General features: G+C 44.2%; 1 protein-coding gene across 17 annotated transcripts in view; it reads left to right on the forward strand.

The window, feature by feature from the left end:
• Positions 1–27931, forward strand: part of NEDD4L (NEDD4 like E3 ubiquitin protein ligase) — a 346587-nt gene that overhangs the window by 249216 nt on the left and 69440 nt on the right. For all 17 annotated transcript variants that reach the window (XM_017528805.2, XM_017528808.2, XM_037738594.1 and 14 more), the window contains 4 exons: positions 18773–18823; positions 23575–23636; positions 23772–23874; positions 25520–25686. In XM_017528805.2, coding sequence (XP_017384294.1) covers positions 18773–18823; positions 23575–23636; positions 23772–23874; positions 25520–25686 — 383 coding nt within the window. The remainder of the gene's footprint in view (positions 1–18772; positions 18824–23574; positions 23637–23771; positions 23875–25519; positions 25687–27931) is intronic.

A 27931-nucleotide genomic window follows, 5' to 3' on the forward strand; every position in this document is an offset into this window, starting at 1 on the left:
AGACTTTTGAAGGGGTTTGGTTTGGTGAGTGAAACAGCATTTTATTTTTTATTGCCTTGGGTTTTCCAGCAAGAAAGCTACTCCTGGTGTGTGGGCACAGACCAGAAGGATTTGGGCAAGACAGAGGGAGCTTGTGTGTGCCCCGGGACGGGAGTCATACCACAGTTGTCAGATCACTTTGGGGCAGACCTTCACACAGTCTCCTGATCTCTCGCATGGAATTTGAGTTTCACCGACAGGTTGCATTTTTATTTTTAGTGATACCCAAATGTTTACAAGGAACCTCAAGACGCTGTTAGTTCAGAAGGAGGTTGCTTCATGCAATTCAGTCTCGCAGAAGCTTCCTGGTTGATCCAGGGATGAGGTGTCTATCACCCAGCCTGCCAGCTCTTTTCTTCCTAAAGCGGGCTTTGGAGCAAAGCCTGACTGGTCTTTGTCTATATCTGAGTTTCCTAGGGCTGCTGTCCCAGACTACTATCAGTTCGGCTTAAAACAACAGACATTTATCCTCTGATGGTTTTGGAGGCCACTTCAAAGCAGGTGTCAGTGGACTGAAGTCAGGATGTCCGCAGGGCTGCACCCTCTCCAGAACCTCTAAGAGCGCTTCTGTGCATTGCCCTGGGTGCTGCCAGCGGGCACCAGCCCCTGCCACTGTGGCTGCCTTGCCTCCTCTGCTGTGTCAGATCTCCCTCTGAATCTCTCTTACATGGACACTTGTGGGCTAAGGCAGGAGGATCACCTGAGGTCAGGAGTTTGAGGCCAGCCTGGCCAACATGGTGAAACCCCATCTCCACTAAAAAATACAAAAATTGGCTGGGTGTGGTGGCGCGTGCCTGTAATTCCATCTATTCAGGAGGCCGAGGCAGGAGAATTGCTTGAACCTGGAAGGTAGAAGTTGCAGTGAACTGAGATTGTGCCGCTGCAGTCCAGCCTGGGCAACAGAGCAAGACTCCATCTCAAAAAAAAAAAAAAAACAGGTTTGTTGGCGCTCACCTGTAATCCCAGCTACTTGCAAGGCTGAGGCATGAAAATTGCTTGAACCCAGGAGGTGGAGGTTGCAGTGAGCCGAGATCATGCTACTGCACTCCAGTCTATGCAATAGAGTGAGACTCTGTCTCAAAAAAAAAAAAGGACACTTGTGGCTACATACTACATTTAGAGTCCAAGGCAATCCCCCATCTCAGGACCCTTCATTTAGTCATGTCTGCAAAGGCGTTTTCATGTAAGGTCACATTGACAAGTTGCAGGGGTCAGGACCTAATCCATTTTGTGGGCCAGTAATCAGCCTACTGTCTCCCACTTTCAACAGGGTGGGGCAGCTTACAGATGAGAGTGTCAAAATATTCAGATTCTGCCCTACAGGGATCATCTTACCCTGCAGCTGGGTTGAGTGATTATTGAGAATATACTACATGTTGGTACTGTTGCTTAGCACTGTGGGAGATACAGAGACACATAAAACTCTGCTTGCCCTGAGGTTGCTTGTGGTTTTGTTGGAAGAGAAGACACACGTGTAAAATTAGTCATAAGAAAAAGGCCGTGTTTGATCCTCAGAGCCAGATAGTGGTACCAGCAGTGAACGTCTGAGCCCCTATCTCCCAAATAGGAGAGAGTAGGCTGAAAACGCCCACAGATTTATCAGGTCCCGACCCCTGGAACGTATCAACAATGCCTTACCTCAAAATGCCTTTGCAGATGTGATTAAATGAAGAGTCCTGAGATGGGGGATTGTCCTGGATGAGCCAGGTGGGCCCTAAATGCAGTCACAAGTGTCCCTGCAAGCCCCTGTGTCTGTTTTCTTGATTGGTGCCTCTGTGTCCTGAAACAGTTGACCAGAGAGAGATTTCGATGGTCACACGCAACCCACCATTTGACTGTTCCTGTTCCATAATTTTTCACTGTCTCTGAGTCTTTTCCCAGGAGCCACCTCTTGCAGGTGCACCTTTCTGTGTTGATTACTCTTCCCTGTTGTGCTTCAGTGATCCCTTTTTCCATTCTTCAGTGGCTTTTTCTCCAGTAAAATAGCAATTTAAATTGTTGAAGGGAAACAATTAAAAACTAATGTCTCTGGGCTAACAAGTATGATTATAGTCATCTAAATTAGTGATACCACCTGGGAATAAAGTCAAGGAGACTTACATTTCCAGTAGATGAATCTATGATACTGTGTTGTACCATTTTGGGTAATTTGAATTTATGCTAGTTCACTCCATCTACATGAATGTCATATGTGTAAATTATGGAAATATCGCTATAAAAGAAAGAAATTTTTTTCTGTGTATGTTTTAAGGGAACCTGAATCTCTTTGGGTTGTAATGCATGATACTGATAATATTCTGGAATGCCTGATGTTCAGCTTATCTCTGGAACCCTGGTTATTTTAGTAAAATCTGCAGCATAATATAGAAGATAGTCCTGAATTTTCCACTACACAGTTAGGGCTTGATTTACCGTATGACTTGGGCAAATTACTTAACTTTTTGAAACCACACTTTTCTGATTTTCAAAATAGGACTAATAATGGTTTCTGCCTTGGGATTATTTAGACAATGAAATGAAATAATGCATGTGCAGTGTTCAGAACATTGCCTTAAAGTTTGTCTTTGCCTTCTCTCTCCCTTTTTTTCCTTTAAAAAAATGTTTGTGGACTGGGTGAGTTTATGGGCTCTCTTTAGTGCAGTACTTCTAAGTAATAGCTGTTCTATCTGGTTCATTCTATTGAGCACATGATGACAGACATTTCTGGGGATATCATTTCACCTTGGATATAGAACAGGCTCCTAAATTACATTTTATATGACAACATCTCACTGTATTTTTGTCCTCTTGAATTGCAGCATAGCATATTATTTCTTCCAGCAAAAAGCAAAAATAAATAAATAAGTGATTAAGTTGCTGGCTGTAGCTAATACTGATTCATGATATGACTGAGAATTACCTAGCCATCACATTGAATTGATGACAGTTGCCTTCTAAATATTATCTTTAATCACATCCCTTGAATGTTTGCATTGACTTTCACTCCTAAACTAGAATATGGACATTTATATACACATGTACTAAGGCTGAAGAAGGCTTGTGGCTCAACACGCTTTGGTCTTGTATGCACAGTACTCATTCTGGCGTTTATGATTCTGTGTTATTAGATATTCTCACTTGAATTTCAAGGATATAAAAGAGGATTCCTCCTACACAAAGCTGCTAATTGTTTGTACACCGTGTGCATCCCGCGTGATAAGCTATTTGAGAGGGTGCTACATCGGTGTCTTTATACAAGTGTCACCTTCTGTGTTTGGTTCCCTTTGCAGGGTGAGGGGAGAGATGTAGAGACTGTGGTTGGCTGAAACAAGCGTATTTTTGTCCCCTTGACTTCTTGAATTGCAGCTTAGCATATGAATAACATTGATATATTTCTTGGCTGCCAGACAACAAGGTATTTCTTTGACAGACTGATGCCTGAAAAGAAAAATACAGTATGTACTAATGAATCAAAACATTTTTTAGTACCTTTGTCTATACTGAATGTATTTTAGTTTCTATTTGGCACTTGTTGCCGTTAACTGTGGCTTCGAAATGCCCTAAATTGCCTTCTCTGGATGGGTAGAATCAATTTACCCACATATTGACTGCTTTTACAGATAGGGCCTGAAAGAGATGTAATTAGATAGGCAGTCTCCTCCCCAATCCTGGCCCCTTTGGGAGATGAATTGGGGTTGGGACAATGGAGAGTTGCAAAAAAGCTTCCTGGTGTCATTTTTTTTAAATAAGATTTTAAGAGTTTCATGATCAGCTCTTCTCAGCTTTTCTCAAGATGGCATCCAAAGTGAGGCTCAGATTTATAATTTATTCTCCGAATGCTTAAATGGTCCGTTTATGATCTGCCACATGTTACAATGACTAGCTCCCCAAGGAATGATCAAGAATGTGCCAATGTCTGGGTAAGATTTTTATCCAGCAAAAAGAAAAAAAAAACCCACAAGAATTGGAGGTTTTATAATGAAAAGTAAAATCAGCCACATCCATGACTTAAGAGACTGTACATGTTGTCATGCATAAGAATTTAGATCTTGGCTCCACTGCTTACTCACAGCGTGACCCTGGACACGTTACTAGGCCTTTCTGTGTTTACTATGCTCTTTTGTAACACCAGGATAGATAGCATCTACCTTATAAGGTGGTTGTGAGGATTAAGTGAGCTAGCTTGTGCAAAGCTCTTACAATAGTGCTGGCCGCAGTGGTGAGTGCCTTGTATATGCTAATAGTTGTTGTTGATTTATAGCCTAAAGTTAATTGTGTGATGCAAACAGGAGAGTTATTACCCCAAGCTTAAACAGAAATTTTGCAGGACTTTGTACTTGCGAGGATGTATTTGGGTTTAATACTACCTTATATCTTGTACACCTGTCCTCTCCCAGGCTCATCCTCCCCAAATACCTCTCAGTGTTATCCCCACTTTGCAGTTGTTATCCTCACTTTGCAGATGTAGAAGCTGGGGCTCAGAGAAGTTAAATAACTGTACCAAGTCACCATCCAAAAAGGTTCAGGGTTAGGAATAGAGAGAAAGAATACGGAGCCTCGCTCTTTTTGCTGTCTTTCCCAGCACTCAGTTCTCAGAATTATTCAGGAATAGGAACAGAGGAACTCTGTAGAGGCCATGCTTGGAGTTTTTTGCACATGGCAATCAGAGAATCCCAGGTCAGTTCGGTGCGGTATTACCGAATTCCAGTATCTGCTGGGCTCTGTTAGGCACACGGGGATCCAGGATGAGCGAGTCTGTGGCTCAGTGGGCAAGGGTTGCCCCTGTGTGCAGCTCTGTGTGCTTTGCTAGATTTGCTCCTCAGTTTCTACATTGAAAGTCCAGGCATGTTGCTTGATTTACAGATTATTACAGAAACTTTTTCAGTTAAACTTTGTCCAAAATAGACAGTAAGGGCAAAGGAAACTGACATTATTACAGCAAGGTGTATTTCATCAGCTCTGAAAACTGTACACGTATAAAGAAGCTTGGAACTGCTGAGCCTTAGCCCCACGTTTTGTGATGGAAATACAGCACAGAAAGTTTAAGTGATTTTTCTTGGGTTCCATACTGTGTTAGACACCAGGTTCCTTCAACTCTCTCAGTACTCTTTCCTTTCAGTTATGAAAGAAGAGTTCAAATGATGAAGTCAATAAAAGAATGACAACTTACAGAGCTCATTTAAGTGTCTGAATGTATCAGTTTAGACCAGAGTAACTGAACTCCTGGGTCATTGCTATTCACTGACTCCTTTTCCTCCTCGTGTTCTAGCAATAGCCCATGAATGTAGTCATTGGAAGTTTAATTTTAATGAAATTGGGTGCTTCGATCAATGGGAAGGGTAGGAATTATGTGGGAATCATCTATGTAGTTTAGAGCTGTGACTGTATAGGTCAGCTCCTACATACAGCCTGCAGTGTGTCACACACTCTGGTTTTCTTTCCAGGGAGGTACTCTGTAGAATAACAGTTTAATTTACCCCTCAGACATCTGCTGTCATCAAGGCCTTATGCTGGTTTTGTGCATATCTTCATGATTCCTCTAATAATGCATTGTATTACAAACTATTATTCCTACTTGAGAGGTGCTCAGAGAGGCTAGGGAGCTTCCTGAGGATCATAGAGAGCACAGCTGAACGGTTGTGCAGGGTCCCTGTGATTGTTGGAGCAGCCTGTGCTTTTCAAGCAGTTGGCTGTGAATCATAAGATAGAAATGTGGTGGGTATTTCTGAGGCCTTAGTTCTAGCCATTGAAATATCATGGAGTTAAGCAGGGTGTAGTGGCTCACACCTGTAATCCCAGCACTTTGGGAGGTTGAGGTGGTGGATCACAAGGTCGGGAGTTTGACCTTGTGGCCAAGATGGTGAAACACCATCTCTACTAAAAATACAAAAATTAGCCAGGCACGGTGGTGGGCGCCTGTAATCCCAGTTACTCAGAAGGCTGAAGCAGGAGAATCACTTGAACTCAGAAGGTGGAGATTGTAGTGAGCCAAGATCACACCACTGCACTCTAACCTGGGCGACAGAGCGAGACTGTCTCAAAATTAAAAAAAAATTTTTAAATAAAAAACATTTAAATGTCATGGAGTTGAATACAGAACACCCATTAATGTTTAGGATGACCAAGAAACTGCCGGCCCAGCTCTGTCATCAGAGGTGAGTTACCACTGGTGCTATGGCCTTTGGTTCCCAACAGGTACAATCGAGGTGCCCACCAGTGTGCGCTTGGAAGTATGATGGGACGCATCGTGTCCTCTTGTGGCCCTGCCCCAGTGATAGGGGTATTCACTAAGAACCTCAGCATGGTGAGAGAATGTAACTGAAGCTCCTGGGTTAGTGCTGCTTGGTGTCCCAGTTACTTTGTAGATTTCAGAATCTTTTGTAGTCTAGCCTGAGGATTACTATTGATGAAACAATTTTCTTTGGGATTATAGGCTTTACGTTTCATACAGCCAGCATATACGTAAATGGCCTCCTGAGGGTAACATGTCTATACATTGGTGAATAGCTTGTCATCAGATAATGTTTTAAAGAAAAGTCATTTCTAAAATCCCAAGAGAGTGTCCCCGTATTGAGGTTAGACCAAGCTTTTTAGCTTTATTTAGTCTTGCATCTTGCTTTTTATGGTACCTTTTATTGCTTCATGAAGTTATTTTTTAAGGGATAATTACTTTATAACATTCCGTCCCGCTTTTTAAAGATCTTTCATATACTTCGTCCTCACAGGACAGAACAGGGTTTCTCAACTTGCACACACCGAACTCTGCAATATAACAGTTCCTTCATTGGAGACCAGATTAATTGAACCACTGGCTTTCTGAAAATCGCTGTATGCTTTCCAGTTGGCCAGTCCTGGCAGGGACCCACAACCCCTCTATTTCTCAACAGTCCATTGAAAATATTCATTAACAGTAGCTTAATAACATTCAGTAGTAATTTGCAGCAACCTGTCATATACCCTGACATCTGAGATATGTAGCAGTTTATGAAATAGAACGTGCAGATGGTCTTAGCCCCATTTTCCAGGTGAGAACCCTCGTCCAGGGAAGGATTGGTGCCCATTTAGTTTGCGCATTCCCAACAAGGAATAGTACCCAAGGCTCTGTGCCCCAGGCCTGGGAGGACCCCTCCCATGGCGTACTTCAGATCTCCACCTGTGGTTTTGAACAGATACATCGAGATGATGTACTTCTTAGAGATCGTGCTTTCCTTGTCTCTCTCCCACCTTGTAGTCATTGGTGGAGGGCATATGGTACAACAGAACTGGGTTTCAGGACTGGGACTAGTGAGACAAGAGAGGCATTGGAGTGCAAAAGTGAAGGATGCACCTGCCGTCAGCATTGGGCAGCCCTTCTCCCAGATGGCAGGGGTGCACAACCACTTTTTGCAAGCATGGGCACTTGAATTGTAGCTCCCAGGGATTCTTGGAAAAAGTCATGAGTAATGAATGGAACTTTTCTCTCCCAGGTTGATCTTGTGTTTTGAGACATAAAGAGTCAAAGTTTGGTGCCTAGGATGCTCGTTCTATTGCCTTCCGTAGTTTGAATGTTGAAGACTTTTGATACGACATTGAAGCGAATATTTGGGGCATTTTGCTCCTCTGGGGCTTTTCTCTAAAGCACCCTCACATTTCCCCTCATGTTTCTGGGCTTTCGTGGCTTTGATGCCACCTCCACTGTGTGCTCCCAATTACAGCGCTGTGTAGCCTGGCTCCTTGTTCTGGAAACTGTGTAGCTGTTGCCTCTTGATCTTAAACGCAACTCAGTCATGCAAGGAGCTCAGCTTTGGTCTCAGCTTCTCGGGGATTTTCCTGGCAGCCACATAGTGAATTATGTCACACTCTCCGTTTTACCCGTTAATTAGGAAATACTCTGATACATGGGGCTTTGCTTGCAGATCCTTTTTTGACTACTCTGGAGGCAAAAGAAAAAGCAGCTAGAGGATAAGGACATAACTTTCTTCAAATTAAGCCATCTTGTCCCGTGGTAGAAATTAGCCACTAAGAAATAATGGAAACAAATAACTCTTTCACTCTTGAGTGTTAGAGTGAAAATCTGTTTCATTCTTGAGTGTTAAGTGGAAGAGATTCTGGTTCAAATCCTAGCCCTGCCACTTTCTAGTTACAGAAACTTATATTCCTTTTCTTTTGATGTTTCAAGGAGATAGGAGGTAAAGAAAAATAACACCAGATTATAGAACGTTCTTATAGAATTGCCCAGAGATGGAATGGACACCCTCCAGAGTGGAAGGGAGGGAGCAGGATTGGACAGTAGTCCTTAACTGGAAGCACTTCTTCCCCTGCCTCCCCACCCGCCCCACAGGGACATTTGACAGTTTGGGATTGCACCAAACAGAGGTATGAGAGTTGCTGCTATATCTAGTGAGCAGAGGCCGGAGATGCTTCCAAATACCTTACGAAGCATAGGACAGCCCCCACAGCAAAGAATTATCTAGCCCCAAATGGTAATGATGCTGAGTTTGAAATACCCTAGTCAGAAGTAACATTTATTGGCCAGGGGCAGTGGCTCATACCTGTGATCCCAGCACTTAGGGAAGCTGTGGTGGGAGGATCACTTAAGCCCAGGACTTTGAGACCACCTGGACAAGACCCTGACCCTACCAAAAAAGAAAACTTTAAAAATTAACCTGACGTGATAGTACGTGCCTGTTGTAGTGTTAGCTACTCAGGAAGCTGAAGTGGGAGGGATCGCTTGGACCCATGAGTTTGAGACTAGAGTAAGCTGTTTGTGACACTGCACTTCAGTCTGGGCAACATGACAAGACTCTGTCTCAGCTAGAAAAGAAAGAACATTTGTTGAATCTAGTTGTCCCATTTAATATCAATGACTCTGCAAGGTAAAGTGGTTTTTATCCTCACTTGGGATGAGATTGATCTTTGGTGATTGTGAAACTTTCCTTTGGTTGTTCAGCTACTTCTTGATAGAGATGGGATTTTATACTAGCCATCTGTGTGTCCAAAACCCATCCCCTTTCCACAACCCCTTTAGGTAGTTAGCTCCCCATCACTGATGATGTTCAGAGCTAAACAGGGTGAGCAACCGCTCGAAAGCGGAAACAGATGAGGATACATGTCTAAGATGTGTGTTGCAGTAAGTGACTTCTGAGGTTACTCCTAAGGATCACATTCTCTGATTCTATTTTGAAATGGGATTTGTCTTTTTAGCCCCAGTATTAGAGTGGCAGGCAGGTATCCCTTGGCCATGATAGTGAAATTGCTGTTCTTTGTGCGCCTGTGGATCTTACTCCTATTAATATCCCAGCCCTATCAGGCCAGACGGCTAGGGTTCCAAACAGGGGCCATTAGAAATGCACCGTCTTCTGCATCTCATCTGCATTCTGGGCCCAGGCAGTTATTTTTACCTCCATGGAGGTAGAGCAGAGGCCCAAGCTGGAGCAGGAGGGGAACCTTTTGTATACTTGGAGATTGCAGTTTAGTGTCAGTTTGCTGATCAGTGTCACTCCACTAGTTTAAAAGGTAATTATAGTTTCTCTTTGTGAACAAGATAAATGGGTAGCTTTACTCAGTGGTTGTCGTCTCTGACCAAAAATTCGAATAAGATAGAGGGCTTTTAAATCACACCTACAACTGAGCCACTCTACCAGAAATTTTATTTTCTGAGGGTACAGTGATTTTAGAACTTTGTAGGGGATTGCAATGTTGAAGCAAGCCTGGGCACCGCTGGTTAACAGCACACCTCAGTGCTGCACATTCTGCTCAGGTACCTGCTGGTGTTACTGTGTCATAACGAGACCAGAAAAAGAGTGTGTTGGGCCCTGTTTCTTCGTGTGTCTTCAGTGGATTGTGGGGAGAAGGAGGCCCATACTCTGTGCCTAAATGAGCACCTGCTAGACTCTGAAATCTAATTAATGAAAGTTTCTCCTAACCCTTGTTTTATATAGTACACTTTCAAAATACATATAATCTTTTGTTTAATTTTTTTTTACAAAGCTTTGAAGTTGTCTTCTCCACACTCTTCTCATCAACCTTATGTGTGGAAAGAAGGAATTTTTCTTTTCCTTTGCTGTCATCTAAAATTGTTACGTGGTGTGGGGTGGGGCAGGGGTACTGGGCTTTAACTGCTTAGGAGTTTTTAGGAAATGTTGTAATAACAACCTAGTGGTTGACTTTATGATAGATTCTGTTCCTTCATTCATTTTGTCCTCCAGAGGCTTTTATACCCAGCAAAGTAGACCGTGGTATAAGATTCAAGAAGGATGAGGAGTACATCTTTCTTTGGAAAGGCAGGGATGGAGGGTTGTGATTTAGGAGGGGGAAGCAGGAAAGGAGAGCCACAGAAGGCAAGCACTATTCTCAGGCCAGATCAGTTTCAGGGAAGAGGACATATGGAAGGATCTAGAAAATTATTTCTTTAGAAATGTCCACGTCCAAGTCCCCTGGAAAGTCTTCATGTATCCCCAGGGCTGTGCATGCTGCAGTTTGAAGAATTCTGCTTCAAAAGGTATTGGGGGTGGGGGACATGGGAGATGGTGAAGTAAAAGAATAAAAACTATTCAGTTCTATTTGTTTTTTCTTTCAGGCTTATACATTACTCATTTCGTTTTTATATTAAAATATAGATGGGGGAAGAAGGGCACATGCAAGATTTGGCAAGCATAATCCATGAGGGTATATGGAGTTGGGGACAGCAACATAGCATACTTGGATTTTTGAGCAGAGATTGGAGGAGCCTGCTCATGTTTTCCTTACAACTCTGGTGCATGAAGTACAGATTCTACATCACGATGGAAGACTGCCTGGGTTCATGTTTGGACCACTCTCTACTAGCTCGGTGACCTTGGGCAAGTTTCTTTTTTTTTTTTTTTTTTTTTTTGAGACATATTTTTACTCTCGTCTCCTAGGCTAAAGTGTAGTGGTGTGATCTTGGCTCACTGCAACCTCCACCTCCTGGGTTCAAGCAATTCTCCTGCCTCAGCCTCCCGAGTGGCTTAGTTTGCAGGCATCTGCCACCAGACCCAGCTAAATTTTGTATTTTTAGTTGAGATGGGATTTCACCATGTTGGCCAGGCTGGTCTCAAACTCCTGACCTCAGGTGATTCGCCCACCTCCAAAAGTGCCGGGCTTACAGGCATGAGCCACTGTGCCTAGCCAGGTTTCTTAACCTCCTTATAGTGGTGTTTAGCACATGATAGATGAGCTACAGGTTGGCTTGTTATGCCTTCCAATCCTGAGTTTCTCCCCAGAGTAAAGCTGGAGCTTTTCCCCCAGCAAACTTTGATGGAGTCTACTGGGCAGAGATGCGATTTCAGCCAAAATATGGCTAAAGGAAAAAAGGATCTGAGACAGCCAGGTGGAAAGGGCTTCCTGGAAGAACCTCTGACACACCTGCACACTAGGAGGAGTGTGCACTGGGAGGAGCCTTGGGAAGTTTGAGCTATTTGCAGCAAGAAGGAGCCTGGCCCCTCCTCTTCTTGGGTGATACGTGGTATTCAGTCTATGAGGCAGAATGCACATTAGCAGGGCCCTAGCTTTGCAGAGTTCCTGTTTTCCCTTTTTTCCTTTTTGTCCAATAAATCTCATTTTTCTCACCCTTCAAATGGCGAACCTGATTTTTTTGTGGTCATGTGACAAGGACCCCATCTTTAGCTGAACTAAGGAAAAGTCCTGCAACAGATCCACCTAGGATGTCAGTGCTTACAATGAGGCTGTTTAATGGAAACTTTATGAAAAGGTAGCTAGTGTCCTTGCATAAATCTATCTGACTCTAGTTCAGAGCCTTCAGCAATTACTCAAGACTAAAACCACAGGGCACTTCCATTCTCATGCAGCTTGTTGTTGGTTGGCTGGTGGCATTCCTCACATCCCAACTATGAGCCAGCCAGGCAGTGGATAGACTGTGAGGTTCAGATGCCTTGAGATGTGTGAGGAGGAGCTTTTAGCAATAAATATGAAAATGAAATAAAAGTAAAAACTGGCATTGAACGTTGAGGAGCGTTAAGTTTAACCTGCCCCCATGTCTCCTCTGCGGAGGATACCTTATACTTTGTAATTAGTGGTAGACGGATAACAGCTGCCTACTTGGTATATTCTTATGAGTAAATGTAGAACATCTGTTTATTAATAAGAATCACCTAAGAGCAACTAAATACGTGGATGAGAATCTGCTCGGGACCTTCAACCTGAAAAGCTGTCAGCACCGGAGACGCTCAGGCCATTGGTCCCCGGATAGATCCCCTCTGTTGTTCTCCCTGGGTATCTGCCTCTCATTTCCTTCAGCACCGCCTGGGTGGGGGTCTCCCGACCGAGATAAGTGCTTGGTAATTGAACCCCTGTCGTGCTTAGGCTCACTTTCACCCAAATCCAAATCATTTCTCAATACTGCGTGGTACTGAGAGTGTCTGTCACTCTTAGTCCGCCATCCGCCACATGTGCTTTGTGTCCTCATCAAGTCAGTAACAGTCTGCAGCTATCAGTCCTCCTAATGGGCACTGCCCCTGAGGCCTTAGTGGGTATTACCTGATGTCCTCATCACCTACTGAACAAACACCTGCTGACAAGAAGCATCCCTGATCGAAATCTTTCTGTGAGGACACCGTGCCTTCCATGTCCTGAGTGGGCCGCACCCTCACGGTGCTGAGCTAGGTGACTTTGCATTGTCCTCAGCACTGTCCTTGGTGCTCTCCCTTCAGTCAGGTCTCCTGGTCAGGGACCTTTCTCGGACACAGTCCTTACCAGCTATTCCCTATTTCATGTCCTCGTGCATCTTTGCTTGCCCCAGGAGACTGTCCTCTTGAGAGAGCAAGCCACATGGGACCCTGAGGCCCAGCCTCAGCTTCCCTCCTCACCACTGCCCCACAGGGCTGTGCCTGAGTGCCATGGACCTTTTGGTCAGCGAGCCTCAGCTGGATGGTCTTGTGGTAGCCACACCTGTCCCTGCTCAGTCCTCCTGCAAACTCCTGCCTCAGGACCTGCTTGAAGTTCTGTCCTGCACAGTCATCCCTGGCCTTCCTGTGACAGAATCTGTCACTTCCCCAGGGTGTCCCTGCAGCATTCTCATGTCTCTGCTATGTGACAGAACCGGGTTGTCCTTTCCCGTCCAGAGCTGCAAAGCCCCCAGGCCCTGTGGCTGCTGAGCACTTGGACTGTGGACAGTCCAGATGAGGCTGTGTGGAGAGAGAAGCCTCCTGCCTGTGGCTGAGCCCTGCCTAAGGGAGCTGATGGAAAAGCTCCTGAGCACAACCGTGCTGCTCACGTGGGCATTGAGTTGTCAGAGTCCTATCCCAGCGTTCACACCCCCAGTTTCCTGGGTCTTAAGTTCAGATTATCAAGTGCTCTATTGCAAAAAATGATAATTCCTGTGGCCCTCAGTTGACCCTGCACCTGGGATATGCATATATTTGGAGCGGGGCAGAGAACTGAGTGTTCTTGAACCGCCTCCACCCCCCCAAAGGGAGGCGGGGACATCAGGCACGCCTCATTCCCCGATGTCATAGCCGAGTACCTGGAGCCACCAGGACTCCCTCTGAGCCCACAAAGGAGGGTCTTCTCACAGCCCCGATCATACTGGTCTAGTTGTGCTTTGGGGTTAAAGCCAGGCTACTATTGCAAGGCTACTGTACTCTGTGCAAGCACAGTTGTCTTTGCTTGTGCTCGCTCACTCACGCTCTCTCTCTCTCTACCCCCGACTTCAGTTTTATTTTTTAAACCTCAGTAATGCGTGTTCCTCAAAATAGATGGTCTTCCTGGTTGTAGGCATAGCCTGCAGGGCTGAGTTCGGCTGCCTTCCAGCATGGTTTTCCTGGGACCTGTAAAAGTCCAGCAAATTTGCTCTGACACTTTGTTGACATGGAGCTCTTATTTGTTGTTATAAATAAGAACCAGTGTCTCTAGGACACGCCTTACTCTGTGTAACTGAATGGCAGATTTTGTCCCTTCTTAAAAACTAAATGGCAGAGGAGCTGGCTGAATAAAAGCCCTGTGTGTGTTTACCAAAAAGTACTTGAATTTTGTTTGGGTTTAGTGTTCTGGTGCATACAAAGTGAATTTTGGCAGGAGTATGTGCATTCAGAAAATATGTCATCCCATTTTTTTTCTTTATTTGAATGCCACGTGACTATTATTTGATTAAGGTAATTTCAGTGACATATTTTGAAGCAATTCACCTTGAAAGGCAGAGGCTCCGCCCAGGTGCAGAAACCTTCCACGGGTTATGCAATGCCCAGTGTGGGTGAAGCAGAACTCACTCTTCCCCTCTTCGTGAACCGCAGCCCTGCTCTGATCGCATGATAGAAGCTGATGTGCCTGACAAGTGGAAGGAGGAAAAGGAACATTCTTCCTTCCTTTTCTCTGTAATGGCAAAGCTGATGTCATGCTTTACTGAGGGCCTCTGTCGGCACTGGGGCTAGCCTGCAGAAGCCTATGCTCGAAATGGAGCAGCTGACGGGAAATAGGACGGTGTGGTGGTCATCAGTGTGTAGTAAGATTCTAATCACACCCTTCAAGTACAGTTCTACCCTAAAGATCAAGAGTCCCTGTGTTTTTGTTTTTGTTTTTTTATGAATGTGTTCTTTGAGAAATTGAGTCTTGAGTATTTTGTAAGGACATCTAAGCCAGGCGTCCACGTCAGTGCTGACAGCTCTGACCTGGCATGCACATGCATCTGGGGAGAGGCTCACAGACTATAATCGCTTTCACTGGAGCAATGGTAATAGGCCCCAGCTTCACGTTACGGTAGCATCCACCCCTGGTAGCGGCATACCCCTCTGCATGAACAGGGCACCCACTTGTCCCTTTCTTCTTGCTTAATAATGGTTTTTAAAGGGGAGGAAGGCAATCCTGAATGTAGCTCATCAGTATTTACTGTGTAAGTGCTAAAAGAGACAGTGTTTAATGTGTGTATTTATTTAACTTTTCCAATAATGGAGTATGAATTTTTGTTTCACCTGATAGGACATGTTTCAGGGGCTCCATTCTACATTGTAATTTCACTGGGAAAATATTTGATGGCTCATTAGAAGGGAGCATTTATTTTGTTGCTAAAAGGCGTATTTTCAGCCTTGAGAATTGTGTGGCAGGTGGTAATGGCATGAAAATTGACAGCATTTTACCACTTAAAAGTAACCATGAGAAATACCAGTATTCGTCTTATGAGTTGAAGTTAATTTGGTTTTGTAGGCTATTAGGCATTTTACCACTTAAAAGTAACCACAAGAAATACCAGTACTCACTGTATGAGATGAAGTTAATTTGGTTTTGTAACTTGATGCTTGCTGGAAATAATTTTGTATTGGAAATCATTAAAAATTGATTTGATTAATGCTTTTGTAATGTTGGTATGAGATGTTGCACGGTGGTGGCGATGACCTAATGGTGCTGTGATGGCCCCTCCAGGGCCCACAGGCAGGATCCTGCACGCTAGCACACCTCCCAGTTCCTCTTACTATCAATCAGAGGTGTTTCTTCAACGTACCTGCTCCTCCCCTCCACATAAAGGCACCAGCTTTGTTTTGAGATGGAGTCTTGCTCTGTTGCCTAGGCTGGAGTACAAGTTATGCAATCTCAGCTCACTGCAAGCCCTGCCTCCAGGTTTAAGCAATTCTCCTCCCTCAGCCTCCCAAGTAGCTGGAACTACAGGTGCAAGCCACCACGCCTGGCTAATTTTTGTATTGTTAGTAGAGACAGGGTTCTGCCATATTGGACAGAGTGGTCTTGAATTCCTGACTTCAGGTGATCCACCTGCCTCAGCCTTCCAAAGTGGCTGGGATTACAGGCATAAGCCATTTTTGTCTTTGATTGGTGTAATTTCCTTAACCTAAATATTTTACATTGCCCGAACTTTCTGTAATTTTGGCAAGAATGGGATGTTTTGATACCTAGTTCTCTCAACCAACTACAACTTCCATTGACTGGTGAAACACTAGTTTAAGCCAATTGATTTTGACCATCTGCTTTTCTGTACTTGATCCCTATTTTATTTCAAAAACAATTTCCATCTCTCTTCATGAAAACTAATAAGAGCCTTCTGTTTTTGTTAATGGTGAAATTGCCTCATCTTTTACTGTTGTAGAATTTTTTTTTAACATAATGAGAACACGTGGTTAAGGTATAAGTGAAGTTTCCTGGCTTTGCAGTACCTCAGGGAATTCGGTAAACTGTGTTCCATTTAAGGAAAGGAACAGTTGGAGTAGGAGGTAGTGTAAAGATAATGGAGCAAGCAAGCATTTTGCCAGAACCCTCTGAAGTCTCATCCGACTGTGCCCTCATCAGAACCCCTCCCTTCTCCTCTACACCATTTAAAGCCAGCAACCAGTGGGAAGCCCAGAGCTGGCACCATCTTGCTTTCCTGCCAGTTGCCAACATGCGGCACACAGTGTCAGTTAAGGGCACCTCGGCCACACACCCCTCAGGTTTCCCATCTGTAAAATGGGCACAATCATTGTACCTCTGAAGGTTGCTTTGAGGACTAGTCACAGCCTTGGCACAGAGCCCACAGAGAACGAGCACTATGTAAAGACCGGCTGCCAGCCATTAGAACTGGGTGCCTGTCTTTTGGTGTCTGGGCAAAGCTTTAACCTGTTTTATCAGTTTAGAATGCAAACATCTCCCTGGCAAAACAACAGGGGGATGTAGATAGTTTGTGAAGTTTTGTTGAAATGGACTTAGGTTAATGATTCATGGGTAACCTTTCAGAGCTATCAGGTTATGAAACAACTTTGAGTAAGATTGTCTTATCCTTCTGATGACTGTCTTTTCCTTCCCATGTTAGCAGCCGTAGCAGGAGGAGGAGGAGGAGGAGGAGAAGGGGGCAAGTGGCCACACTGCTCTGCTCACATTAAGCAGACAATTTATTGTCAATATTCAGTGAATTTCCTTATATTACAGTTAACTGATATTTATATTAGCTCTAAAATTATAGCGAAATCAGGCCAAGCGTGGTGACTCATGCCTGTAATCCTAGCACTTTGGGAGGCGAAGGCAGATGGATCATTGGAGGGGGAGGAGTTGAGGAGTTCAAGACTAGCCTGGCTAACGTGGTGAAACCCCATCTCTGCTAAAAATACAAAAATTAGCTCGACGTGGTGGCTCATGCCTGTCACCCCAATTACTCAGGAGACTGAGGCAGGAGAATCACTTGAACCTGGAAGGCTGAGATTGTAGTGAGCAGAGATCGTACCACCGCACTCTAGCCTGGGCAAGACAGCAAGACTCTGTCTCGAAAAAAAATAGTGAAATCAGCCAAATAGAGAACAGACAGGCACACTGTCTAACTCCTTATTTAATTGTCATTGGTGTGAGTCACTGGGCCAGCGTGATCAGGTCTAAGAGCTGGATCGCAGGACTGTCGTTATCCTCAAGGCCTTCTGCTGACTGCTGCCCTCAGTAAGACATACAGAATCCATGGGCTTCTCCCCTTAACGCGTTATACTAGGTCTCTCCACATTGAGTTGTAGCAGATACAGCTAAGAAAGCAAAAGAAATGAAAAGCTCATCAAAAGGATTGGGGCTAGTCTCATTCTTCATGCATACCCAAACTGTGGTAACTTTGATTTTTGATTTTTTTTCATTATCCTTTATGCATTGTTTAGAGGAGACAGATGGCTTTCCGGTTCATGAAATTTTTTCAGTTATCTAAAAGGAATTCCTAAGCCTGGAGCAAGTCATTTCTATAAATCTCATTCATATTTACCTGCTGCTTGCTTTTAGATGGAAGAAGAGAATGCTTCTCAAGTACACTTGGAAAGTAGCATCTGTGAATTAGAAACTTTCTCTGTAAACTAGCAGAGTAGAAATAAGAGGCCAGGATTCAGCATGAGGCAGTCTGGATTCCTTCTTGGGTGGCTTGAGCTAGCTATGGGACTGGTCTGATCACATCTAAAGAACTGCTTGGCTTTTATGCGTTTTGAATGTGGTTGAACCAGCTGCATATTTTTACATGAAAGCGGCAAGTAGTCATTGTGTTCCAGTTTTCTTCAGGGGTCATCGAAACATCAGAGGCCATGCCACAGGCACCGTAACTGAGGGATATAGTGTGACCATGGTCTCTGGGACACCCTGAAGTCCAGGCCAGTGACCCCGGAGCTGAATCATGACTTCCCAGAACCTGAGAGGGGACTAGTGTGTGTTTCCAAATGATATTCACCTGGGCCTCTTTTAAGTCGGGAGAGATACAGTATGGTAGACGGGGACCATGAGAGGCATGTTGTATCCAAAAATTAGCAGGACCTGATCCTTGAATGTAGATTCTCAAGCAACTGACTAGATTAAAAAGCAGTATACTCACTGGATTTTAAAAGTGTATGCATTTTTTGTGTGTGAGATGCAGTTTGTAAGATGTATCCATAACTAGGCCATATACTTTTTCCCTTGACTCTCAGTATTCAAGAAGCTCTTTAGTTTTTAGCATTGGATCAATAAACACTTGTTAAAATGTTCCCAGAATTTCTTTGCCACCTTCTCTTTCAACTGGGCCCAGCTATGCCCTCAAACCCTCTGTGGCCCAGCCTGTCTCTTCCCTGACTCATCATGTTCTCCCGGCTTCTACAGAGGCTTCCTTAGCATTCTGCTTAGTAGTAGACACCAAACAGAATCTCCATCCAGGCACACAGGCTCCTGGTCTCCTGGGGCACAGTTACTTGTGTCTCTTGGGGCCTTCCGCCCTCCGCATTCCAGTGCCAGGCCCTGGGCCTTTGTCTCTATTCGTGATAAAACATTTTTAGGAAATGCTGACGCTCAGTGAAGAGATGGAAATGCTAACTCTTTGTTCTCTTCCTAACAGACACGAGACGATTTCCTGGGCCAGGTGGACGTGCCCCTTAGTCACCTTCCGGTAAGGACAGTCTCATGTTTGATGCTGTGTGCTGGGGGTGGGGTTTCTAATTGTTTGTAGTCGGCTATTTTCAGAGTGGTATTTCTTCACCACAGTGGAGAAGACTGAATTGAAGCATGTGTGCTGTGGCCCTAGTCCTTTCTGGAAAGTGGTCCTTTAAGGGGATGGAGGAGAAGCTGGCTGTCAGAGTCAAGGGTGCCTGAGCTGTGCGCGTGCATTCCCTCCACCAGTTCCCTCTCTTTCCTGCACTTCAGCTGCTCTACTTTGTGTATCACATCTTGCAAAACAGACACCTCCTTCCTTCAGGCCTCCCCTCTCGTCACTCAGTGTCTCTGCTTCCTAATGCGTCCTCCGGGTCCCATCAGATGTTTGCCCTCTTTGTCTGGAATTGCACATGCCATTTCTCTCGGATACCTCTACACAGCCTGTGATAGCATTTCCCAGATTTTGGTGTCTGGCTTTCTCTGTGAGCATGGAGACAGAAGAAGAGCCTGTTCATTCTGAGTGAACTTGTCAGCTGGGAACACCCACCCTAGCTGGAACATGTACCGAGTTAGCATGGGTGGTACTGCCGTTTCTCTCTGCTTAAAGTGGCAGAGAAGTCGAGACTATGGACTAGTAACAGGCGTTAGGGCTGTCACCTGAAACAGGAGGCAGTGCAGGGAGACTGGGGGGTAAGACCCGGAAGCCTTGAGGAAGGCGGAGCAGCATCTCCAATTCCAGCCTCAGTTTCCACCTTGTCCCAGACTTCCTCCTGGCCTTCCTCCCTGGGCAGCACAGGGCGAGAGAAGTAGCAGCTGGGAGAGGAACGGTGAATGCTTCTGCCTTACAAGGCCATTGTGTTATTTTTTTAAATGCTTTGTGTGAGCAAGTGGCATAAATAGTCTATAAACTAAAGCGACTTAACCCCCTAGCATAAGCTTCCTGCTGTTTGGAAATTGTGGCTGTTTCCATATGTTAAATACCAAGAAAGACTGTATCTTTCCAAGGAAGCTTTGAAGCTGTGTTGTGAAGGAAGGTGATAGCAAGTAATTTACTCTTACTCACTCAGGGGAGCTGTTAAGGAAGAAAGCTTGCAAGGTTCCAAAGGATTGGAAGTGAAAGTGATATTCTTAAAATATTTTGTTTATTTCTTTATAAAAATCTGAAGCTCCTGGGTGACACGAGGGGGCCTGCGTGGGGATTCTTCGTGAGACCTATTCCATGAGCCATCAGAAACCTGACTGGTCTTTTCCGGTCACATTGGGAGGATGCGACTGTTTCACCTTTTGTGAGGAAAGACCTCACATGCTTCTCTACCAGGAGGTCTTCTGTTTATGTTCTTCAGGCTGGAGCTGTGATTGTCTCACTCTTTTAGACCGTGTTGGTTGATGGGCCAGCTATTTCGTGGACATCTCCAGCCATCCTTTCCCTAATGTAAAAACCACATCTTGGCCAAGGGAAATTATTTTCAGAGAGGCAAATATTCTAATATTCTATAAGAGACAAAGGGACATGGTTAAAAAGCTTGCTCCAACAAGCTTTTGTCTGCGTGACCGAGTGGTGCTTGGTCTTGAGAGCTTGAGCAGGGCTCCCGGAGAATAGAAGAAGACTCTTCCGAGACCAAGTCAGCCCAAGGAAGAGTTTAGCTTTAGATTGCGAGTGGAGGCAGGGTCAGTGAGTCTTCAAAGAAGGAAGTGGTGCAGAGGCACAGAGCAGGAATAGAAGCTGGGCGTTTTCAGAGGTGGAGCTGTGAATGCCCTCTAGAGAGGACTGGGCGCTCCTAGTTACACATGTGCCCAAAGGGAAACTTGTGGTGGAGTGCTGTCACCTCCATACTTAAAACTGACTAGCTATTTGCAGCCAACTACAGTCAGGGAGACAGACCACAAAGAAAACAAAAGGAGAGGCGTGACGATATGTCCTTTATTCAAGTAGCATGTTCTGAATGCACGTGGCTTTTGAATTCAGGATTACAGGTGCTCTCATATGTATGTTTGGTCACGTGTATAGGATGCTAGTGGGGAAATTACAGTGGCATTCTGTTTTGTGTGATAGCATGCAAGTGTGAGTATTTAAAGAGGGTGGGAGCTTGTGAATATATCTTGTGGAGTGAATTGTGAATGCTGTGTTCTTGGTTGGTACATGACCATTGTCAAGGTGGATTATTTACAGTCTGTAGATTCAAAATTTGTCAAAACCAATTTTAGATAAAAAGGCAGACCAGGCATGGTGGCTCATGCCTGTAATCCCAGCACTTTGGGAGGCCAAGGCAGGAGGATCACTTGAGTCCAGGAGTACAAGACCAGCCTGGGCAACATAGCAAGACCCTGCCTGTGTGGAAAAGCTTAAAGATTAACCCAGCATGGTGGCACATGCCTGTTGTCCCAACTATTTGGAAGGCCGAGGTGGGAGGATCACTTGAGCATGGGAGGTCATTGCTGTGGTTGTACCACTGCACTCCAGCCTGGGAGACACAGCAGGCTCTCCTTTTGCTTTTACATTGAGAGACCAAGAGCAAACTTAGCGGTAACTGGACTGTCATTGTTGACTTTTTTCAACTACCATTTTCACATGTGTCTGTTAAATTCAGTGAATCGTTGCCTAAAAGTTCATATATTTGATAATTCATATCTATTAATTATTTAGAGATAAAGAGAACTTCAAGATCTGTATTAACAGAGAGATATCTGGCAGCCATCTGTCTGTTGCACCTGCCTCTTGACTTGTCAGCTCTGCCTCCCCTTCCCCTAGAGCCCCCAGCAATCCCACCTTTGCCCAGCCACAAAATTTCTTCATCCCTGGGAAAGGCAGTGGGGCAGTGCAGAGAGACTAGGGGGTAAGACCCTTGTAATTGTAACCACAAGGACTGGTATATCATGTTGTACCTGCATGGTGTTCACATAATATTGCTCTCAAGTTATTTGTTGGTTGGCAGGGCATGGTGGCTTGTGCCTGTAATCCCAGCACTTTGGGAGGCCAAGGCAAGAGGATCTCTTGAGTTCTGGAGTTCGAGACCAGCCTGGGCAACATAAGAAGACCCTCATGTCTATGAAAAATAAAGATATTAGCCAGGCATAGTGGCACACACCTGTGGTCCCAGCTACTTGGGAGGCTGAGGTAGGAGAATCACTTGAGGCTGCAGTGAGCTGATTGGGCCCCTGTGCACCAGCCTGGACAGAACAAGACCCTGTCTCTAAATAAAGAAATAAATGTTGGTTAAATAAATGAAAAGAGGAAAACCAAGAGTAGTTTTCTTAATAAATTTTCCACTGTAAATGATATATGTTTACAAACCTTTTAGTAGAAAATATTTTCAAAATATATGTTTGTTACTGCCTCATAAGAACAGTCTAGAAAATATAATTTACTTCATTCAATGATAGTGAATTTTGAGAGCCTCAGTAATTTAATACAGATCAGATGAATTGAGTGCTTACATGAGTACATACTTGGTGCCAGGCACTGTTCTTGGCACCAATGATACAATGGCGAGCAAATTCAAGTCTCTTCCCATGAGCTTACATTCTGGAAGTGATGGTTGATAAACTAATATGTCAACAAATGAACAGGTAGTTGCAGACCATGATATGAGGACGATACAGCAGGATGATAGGTTGGGGGGTTGATAAGGACGGCTGATGGTGGGAACTCTGAGGATGTGAGCTGTGATCTCACCCTTGGATGGCAAAGTGGAGACAGCCATGCGCCATCTGGAGTCAGAGCTGTCCAGCAGAGGGACTTGCCCGTGCATGGGCCCTACCACAGGACATATGATTTGCATCCATGGCAGATGAGGCCAGGATGGTTGGGAGTTCAAGGAAGAAAGAGAGAGACTGGTTCACAATGAGGTAAAAGATAATTGAAGCCAGATTATAGTTGACCTTCTAGGTCATAGGAGAGAATTTTAAGTTTATTATGAGAGGAGTAGGAAGCCATTGAGAGTTTAAGGCAGAGAATGACATAAACAGATAATATTTCAAATAGAAGCGCAGACGGACGTACACTTGTGTGCACGCACACACAAGCCTGAAAATCATTGGACTGTGGTTTATCTCTCTTGCTACAAAAGTATTTGAAATTGTGTTTCATCAAAGGGTCTAGATATCTGAGGTTTCATTGCATATAGAGCATCTAAAAATTAATGAAATAGTCACACTTATTTTTCCAGTTTCCCACTTTGGTAGGCCAACCAACTTCGCACAATAAAATGAACACTGATTTCTTTAAAAATGAACAGAAGTTTCATGAACTAAGCTTCAACAGAAGGCTGACTGGTGCTGCTGCCTGGGGTGATCCCTGTGTAGGAGATTGTCTTTCAATTCTCCTAGGCTGATGATGTGAGATTTTAATGTGAAAAATAAAGTTGACCTCAAAGATTAAATCTTGCATGTTCCTCTGTTTACTCCACTCATATGTGTCTTGAGTCACAGGCATAGAGCAAGGCACCGGTGGCCGCTGGTTCTCCGAAGTTAATCAGCTCTGTGAGACCAAGGCCACACCCTGCAGTTAGAAATTATACTTGGCAATGACAGCTATAATTTTGTCATTTGTCTGTGGCTGGGGTTGGTCCCTAAAACCCGGTGTAGATGGTGACATCTAGTGGATCTCTACTAGATCCATTCCGTCGACTGTCAGGTACCAAGTGAAGAACCACATTCAGCGGTGCCACATGCTAAAATTCAAAATGTACTCTCTGTAATCCAGCTGGGTGTATCTAAACATGAAATTATCAGGAATATTAAAACTTAATGTATTGTTTTCCCCCACAGACAGAAGATCCAACCATGGAGCGACCCTATACATTCAAGGACTTTCTCCTCAGACCAAGAAGGTGAGGCTTGTGGGTATATGTGGGTGGGATGCCTGCTCGGCGTGCCGTGGTGGTTGGCTTTTGCTGAAGACGACTTTAAGTGTAACCTTTCAAGTCATACCTCTTCTAACCAATTTTCTCCCATTATGCGTGCAGCCATAAATCTCGAGTTAAGGGATTTTTGCGATTGAAAATGGCCTATATGCCAAAAAACGGGGGTCAAGATGAAGAAAACAGCGACCAGAGGGACGACATGGAGGTATGTGGACGTGTCGGGACTCGCTCTTTGCCTTAACATCATACTCATTTTTACTTTCAGACTTTATAATTGAAGGAAATAAAAGTTTAAAAGACTTAAATATGAAAAAAACACACATATGTCCACACATTGGTCATTGATATTCTACCGGTACATTTATTTGTTTTGGTTGAAGATGAACTTCTTATGTTACAACACCAGTCCTCGAAGGGATTGCCATCTAGACAGTGCTACGCCCGTTCCCTGCTGTTAGTTGCACAGCTCCGTGAACGTTTCACACACTGAATTCTGTTCTGGCTGTGGACTTTCAACTCCTTGTAAATCCCTTTTAGCCATTGAAGTTGCTTCAAAGTGGGTGAAGGAATCTAGAAAATCAGTTTTTCCCAAGTTTCTTACTCATTTGGCCATAGGTAACGGCCTGCGGTAGAAAAACTCTCCTCCAGAAATCCCATTCTGGAACGAGCTGGCCAGAGGAACGTCCCTTTTCTCCTGCCGGACAGAGCCGCCCATATTTGCCTTGTCACAGACTGATGCTGTGCGCCCTGTCGTACCTTTTCAGCACACACCTCAGACACTGCTTTTTTGTTAGACAAATTCTCATATTCTCAAAGTGACCATTAAACGAGGCCTCCCTAGGGCTTATGCTCACATCTGTTTGCAGCTGTTGCGTATATGTGATATATGAATAACGTGTTGTGGAGAAGTTAACCGAACCCCCTCCGCCTGAGAGGTCATATTTCCAGGCATTATTTCCTTTACGCGCCTTCACCTCTCCATGTACACGAAGGGGACTAATGTGGGTGGCAGACGTTTATGGATGTTAACGTTTCATAAGCACATCAACAGATTTTCATCTCAAATCCGAGGAATGTTGTACACCCTTTTGCCTTCCAACTGCAGTAACCAATGAGTGACTTAATTTTCCAGTGATTTTAGCAGAGGATGCTAGGAAGGGAATACTTAATGCCTAAAATATGTGCTGTAAAAATGGAACTCAAATTTTGGTACCGTGAAACCCGTTGGTGTGGACACAGCCAGTGTAGAGGGCCTGCGGAGAAGGCAGCAGCTTCCAGACTTCTGGCTCCTGCAGTCTGGGATGCAGAGAAGAGGCTTCTCTCTCAAAGCCCCGCCTCCCTGGGGAGCAGCAGGGCTCCAGGGCTCTGGTCCCCTGCGCCATGATTTCCGTTAGAACACAGGTGCAGCGCAGCTCATCTTCCCTGCTCCCTTTACCTCATGGAGGTGTTGAAAAGATGACAGCTGTAATGTGACGTGCACCATTGACAGGGCTTTGTACAGCCTTGGAGGCCCTCGAGTCAAAATAACAAACATGAGATATGGAAAGAGTATGTTGTGCCTTGAGTTGTGTCATTGGCCGTGCATATCCAAATCAATGTTGCCCTGTAATAGTCATCTTAGAGGGCAGCACAATTCACTGGCCATTACACAAAAGATTTTTGAGACCTTTCTACAATCGGTTTTTTTGGGGGAGGGACCCTTGTTTGGGAATTTACTCAAATGTGGCCACAAAGCCATGGCGAAAGCCAGAGAGCCCCAGAGCAAGGAGAAAGGCACACAGGGCACTCTGCGATGACCTCTTACAGCTGAAGAACCGACCTCATAACCAACCTTTAACTTTATTCCGCAGCATGGATGGGAAGTTGTTGACTCAAATGACTCAGCTTCTCAGCACCAAGAGGAACTCCCTCCTCCTCCTCTGCCCCCCGGGTGGGAAGAGAAAGTGGACAATTTAGGCCGAACTTACTATGTCAACCACAACAACCGGACCACTCAGTGGCACCGACCAAGCCTGATGTGAGTACCATGCGATGGTCGGGAACACGTGCACATGCACTGCACAGCTAGGGACAAACATGGCGGCCCTCTGGGACAAGGCTGGGAAATAAATCATATGCCAGTAGGAGCAGATGGTGGTGTGGTATGAGATTCCTCTCCGTTTACATAAAGCACGCGAGAGCAGTCAGAACTTGTATATTTGTAAGTGATTGCCTCTGAATCACATGCTGCTGTTTTCAATATGAGCTGGTTTATTTTCTGTGTCTTTTTTCATGTCAATTCCTGAAATATAAAGGAGAGGTTGTTTTTCTTAGGCTTACCTTACATTTGTTGATTATATTGTTCTTTTCTTCTTCTCCTTTCTCTCCCAACTGACCCAGAATAGAACAGCAAGCAAATTGGCTCTGCAGTTTTCTGTTTTCTTTAAGCTTTTGGATTTTTACTCTCTTCAATGAGTTTATTTGAAAACCTTCTCCAAAAAAAATTTTATAAGGAAATTTTACCCCCTTAATATAATAAAACACACATGGGAGAGTTGCAAAATCAGAATTAGTAATTACTGTCTATTGTAATCCCTCACCAGCCTCGGGGATGCAGTAAACCATTCCTGTTTTGTTCCCTCAGCAATTTGTGGTTTAATTGATGGTAAATAAACTCTGGTTAAAACTCATGGACTTTAAAAATGGTTTTGTAGCAGCTTGTTTTTAAATCAGTTTATACAGCAAGACCTAAATCTGTTGATATACATTAAAGGGCAAAAACAAAGCCTTAAGGAAAAGGAATTTTATCTTCGAAATTATGAGCTGCCTAGCAGCCAAGACAAGGAAGAAATTATCAGTGAACTATGTAACTTTCAGTACATAATAAAAGCAAGTCTATTGGGTAGTATAATTTTCTTATCTACTCGAACTCTGAAAGAAATTGGCTAATGATACATTTTAGACAACAAGTGGCATGATGTATCATGTTCTTAAAAACCTTTTATCTTTAGAAATTGCAAAGATACTCTATATATGACTGTGGGTGGGAGGGTGGCCAAGTTTTCTGCTCTAGGTTTTGTTTAATTTAGAGAGAAAGCTTGCCGAATCTGAAAACAATGAATGGCCTGTCTTTCCTGAGCCCCCAAGTGGGTTCTTGTGAATATCAGCTGTTCTTGATCAGCTTTGGACTACCCAGCGTGGGCATTAGCTCAGGACAGCAAAAATATCAGAGCAGCTGGATAATGCTGAACTGTCTTTTGTTAAAAATTGTTCCCTTGTAAATAGTTTGGTTGATTCATATATATATATATATATATATATATATATAATTGGTTACTATTTCCTTTTGATTAATTACCATAGCTATTAGAATTGTTGTGAGCCATTGTAGCTAAAATGTAAAAATGAATTTGGACCCACCTTGGACTTGGTTACATGTAGTGACCGGAAGAATCTTACTAGCAATATACTAAGCAAAGCACCATTATCTGCCTTTGTTCAATAGCATGAAAAAGGAGTACCTGGAAAGGTAGCTTCTTATGTGACCTCTGCAGAAAAGTGTCCAGGAGCAACTCACACAGGAAAAAATCCTGACAGCTAATACATATATGGGAAAATGTTGAAATTGATAAATAAGGATCATGCAGATTGGAGGCTGTATTTTGGGGACAAATGGAGATAACTGCTACTTTCTCTGCCTCACAGAGTTGTGAAACTAATGAGGGAATTCTTGAGAAAACACTTCATACATTTTTTAATACATAACTATTTTTTTATGGTTCCAGAGATATATACACATAACCCCGTGCTCATCAAGAGATATACATTAAACATGAACAACTTTTTAATGTGTTGATTAGACTTTAATAAAGTAGTTTAAAAGAGAAACCATCTTGGGTGGCAGTGTCTCAGAAACTAAAACGAAAGGTATAACTTGCTGTCTCTTCACTAATCTAGAGCAACACGGGAAAAATGCAGTTCTTTTTCTGTTTGTTTCCTAAGACAGAGTCTCACTCTGTTGCCCAGGCTGGAGTGTGGTTGGCACCATCTCGGCTCACTACAACCTCCAGGTGATTCTCCTGCCTCAGCCTCCTGAGTAGCTGGAGTTACAGGCACCTACCACCGTGCCCAACTAATTTTTGTATTTTTGTAGAGACGGCATTTCACCGTGTTCATCAAGCTGTCCTCAAACTCCTGACCTTAGGTGATCCGCCTGTCTCAGCCTCCCAAAGCACTGAGATTACAGGTGTGAGCCACTGCACCTGGCCAAAAAATGCAGCTCT

This window comes from Cebus imitator, unplaced genomic scaffold (genome assembly GCF_001604975.1).
Source record: "Cebus imitator isolate Cc_AM_T3 unplaced genomic scaffold, Cebus_imitator-1.0 Scaffold55, whole genome shotgun sequence".
NCBI classification, from domain to species: domain Eukaryota; kingdom Metazoa; phylum Chordata; class Mammalia; order Primates; family Cebidae; genus Cebus; species Cebus imitator.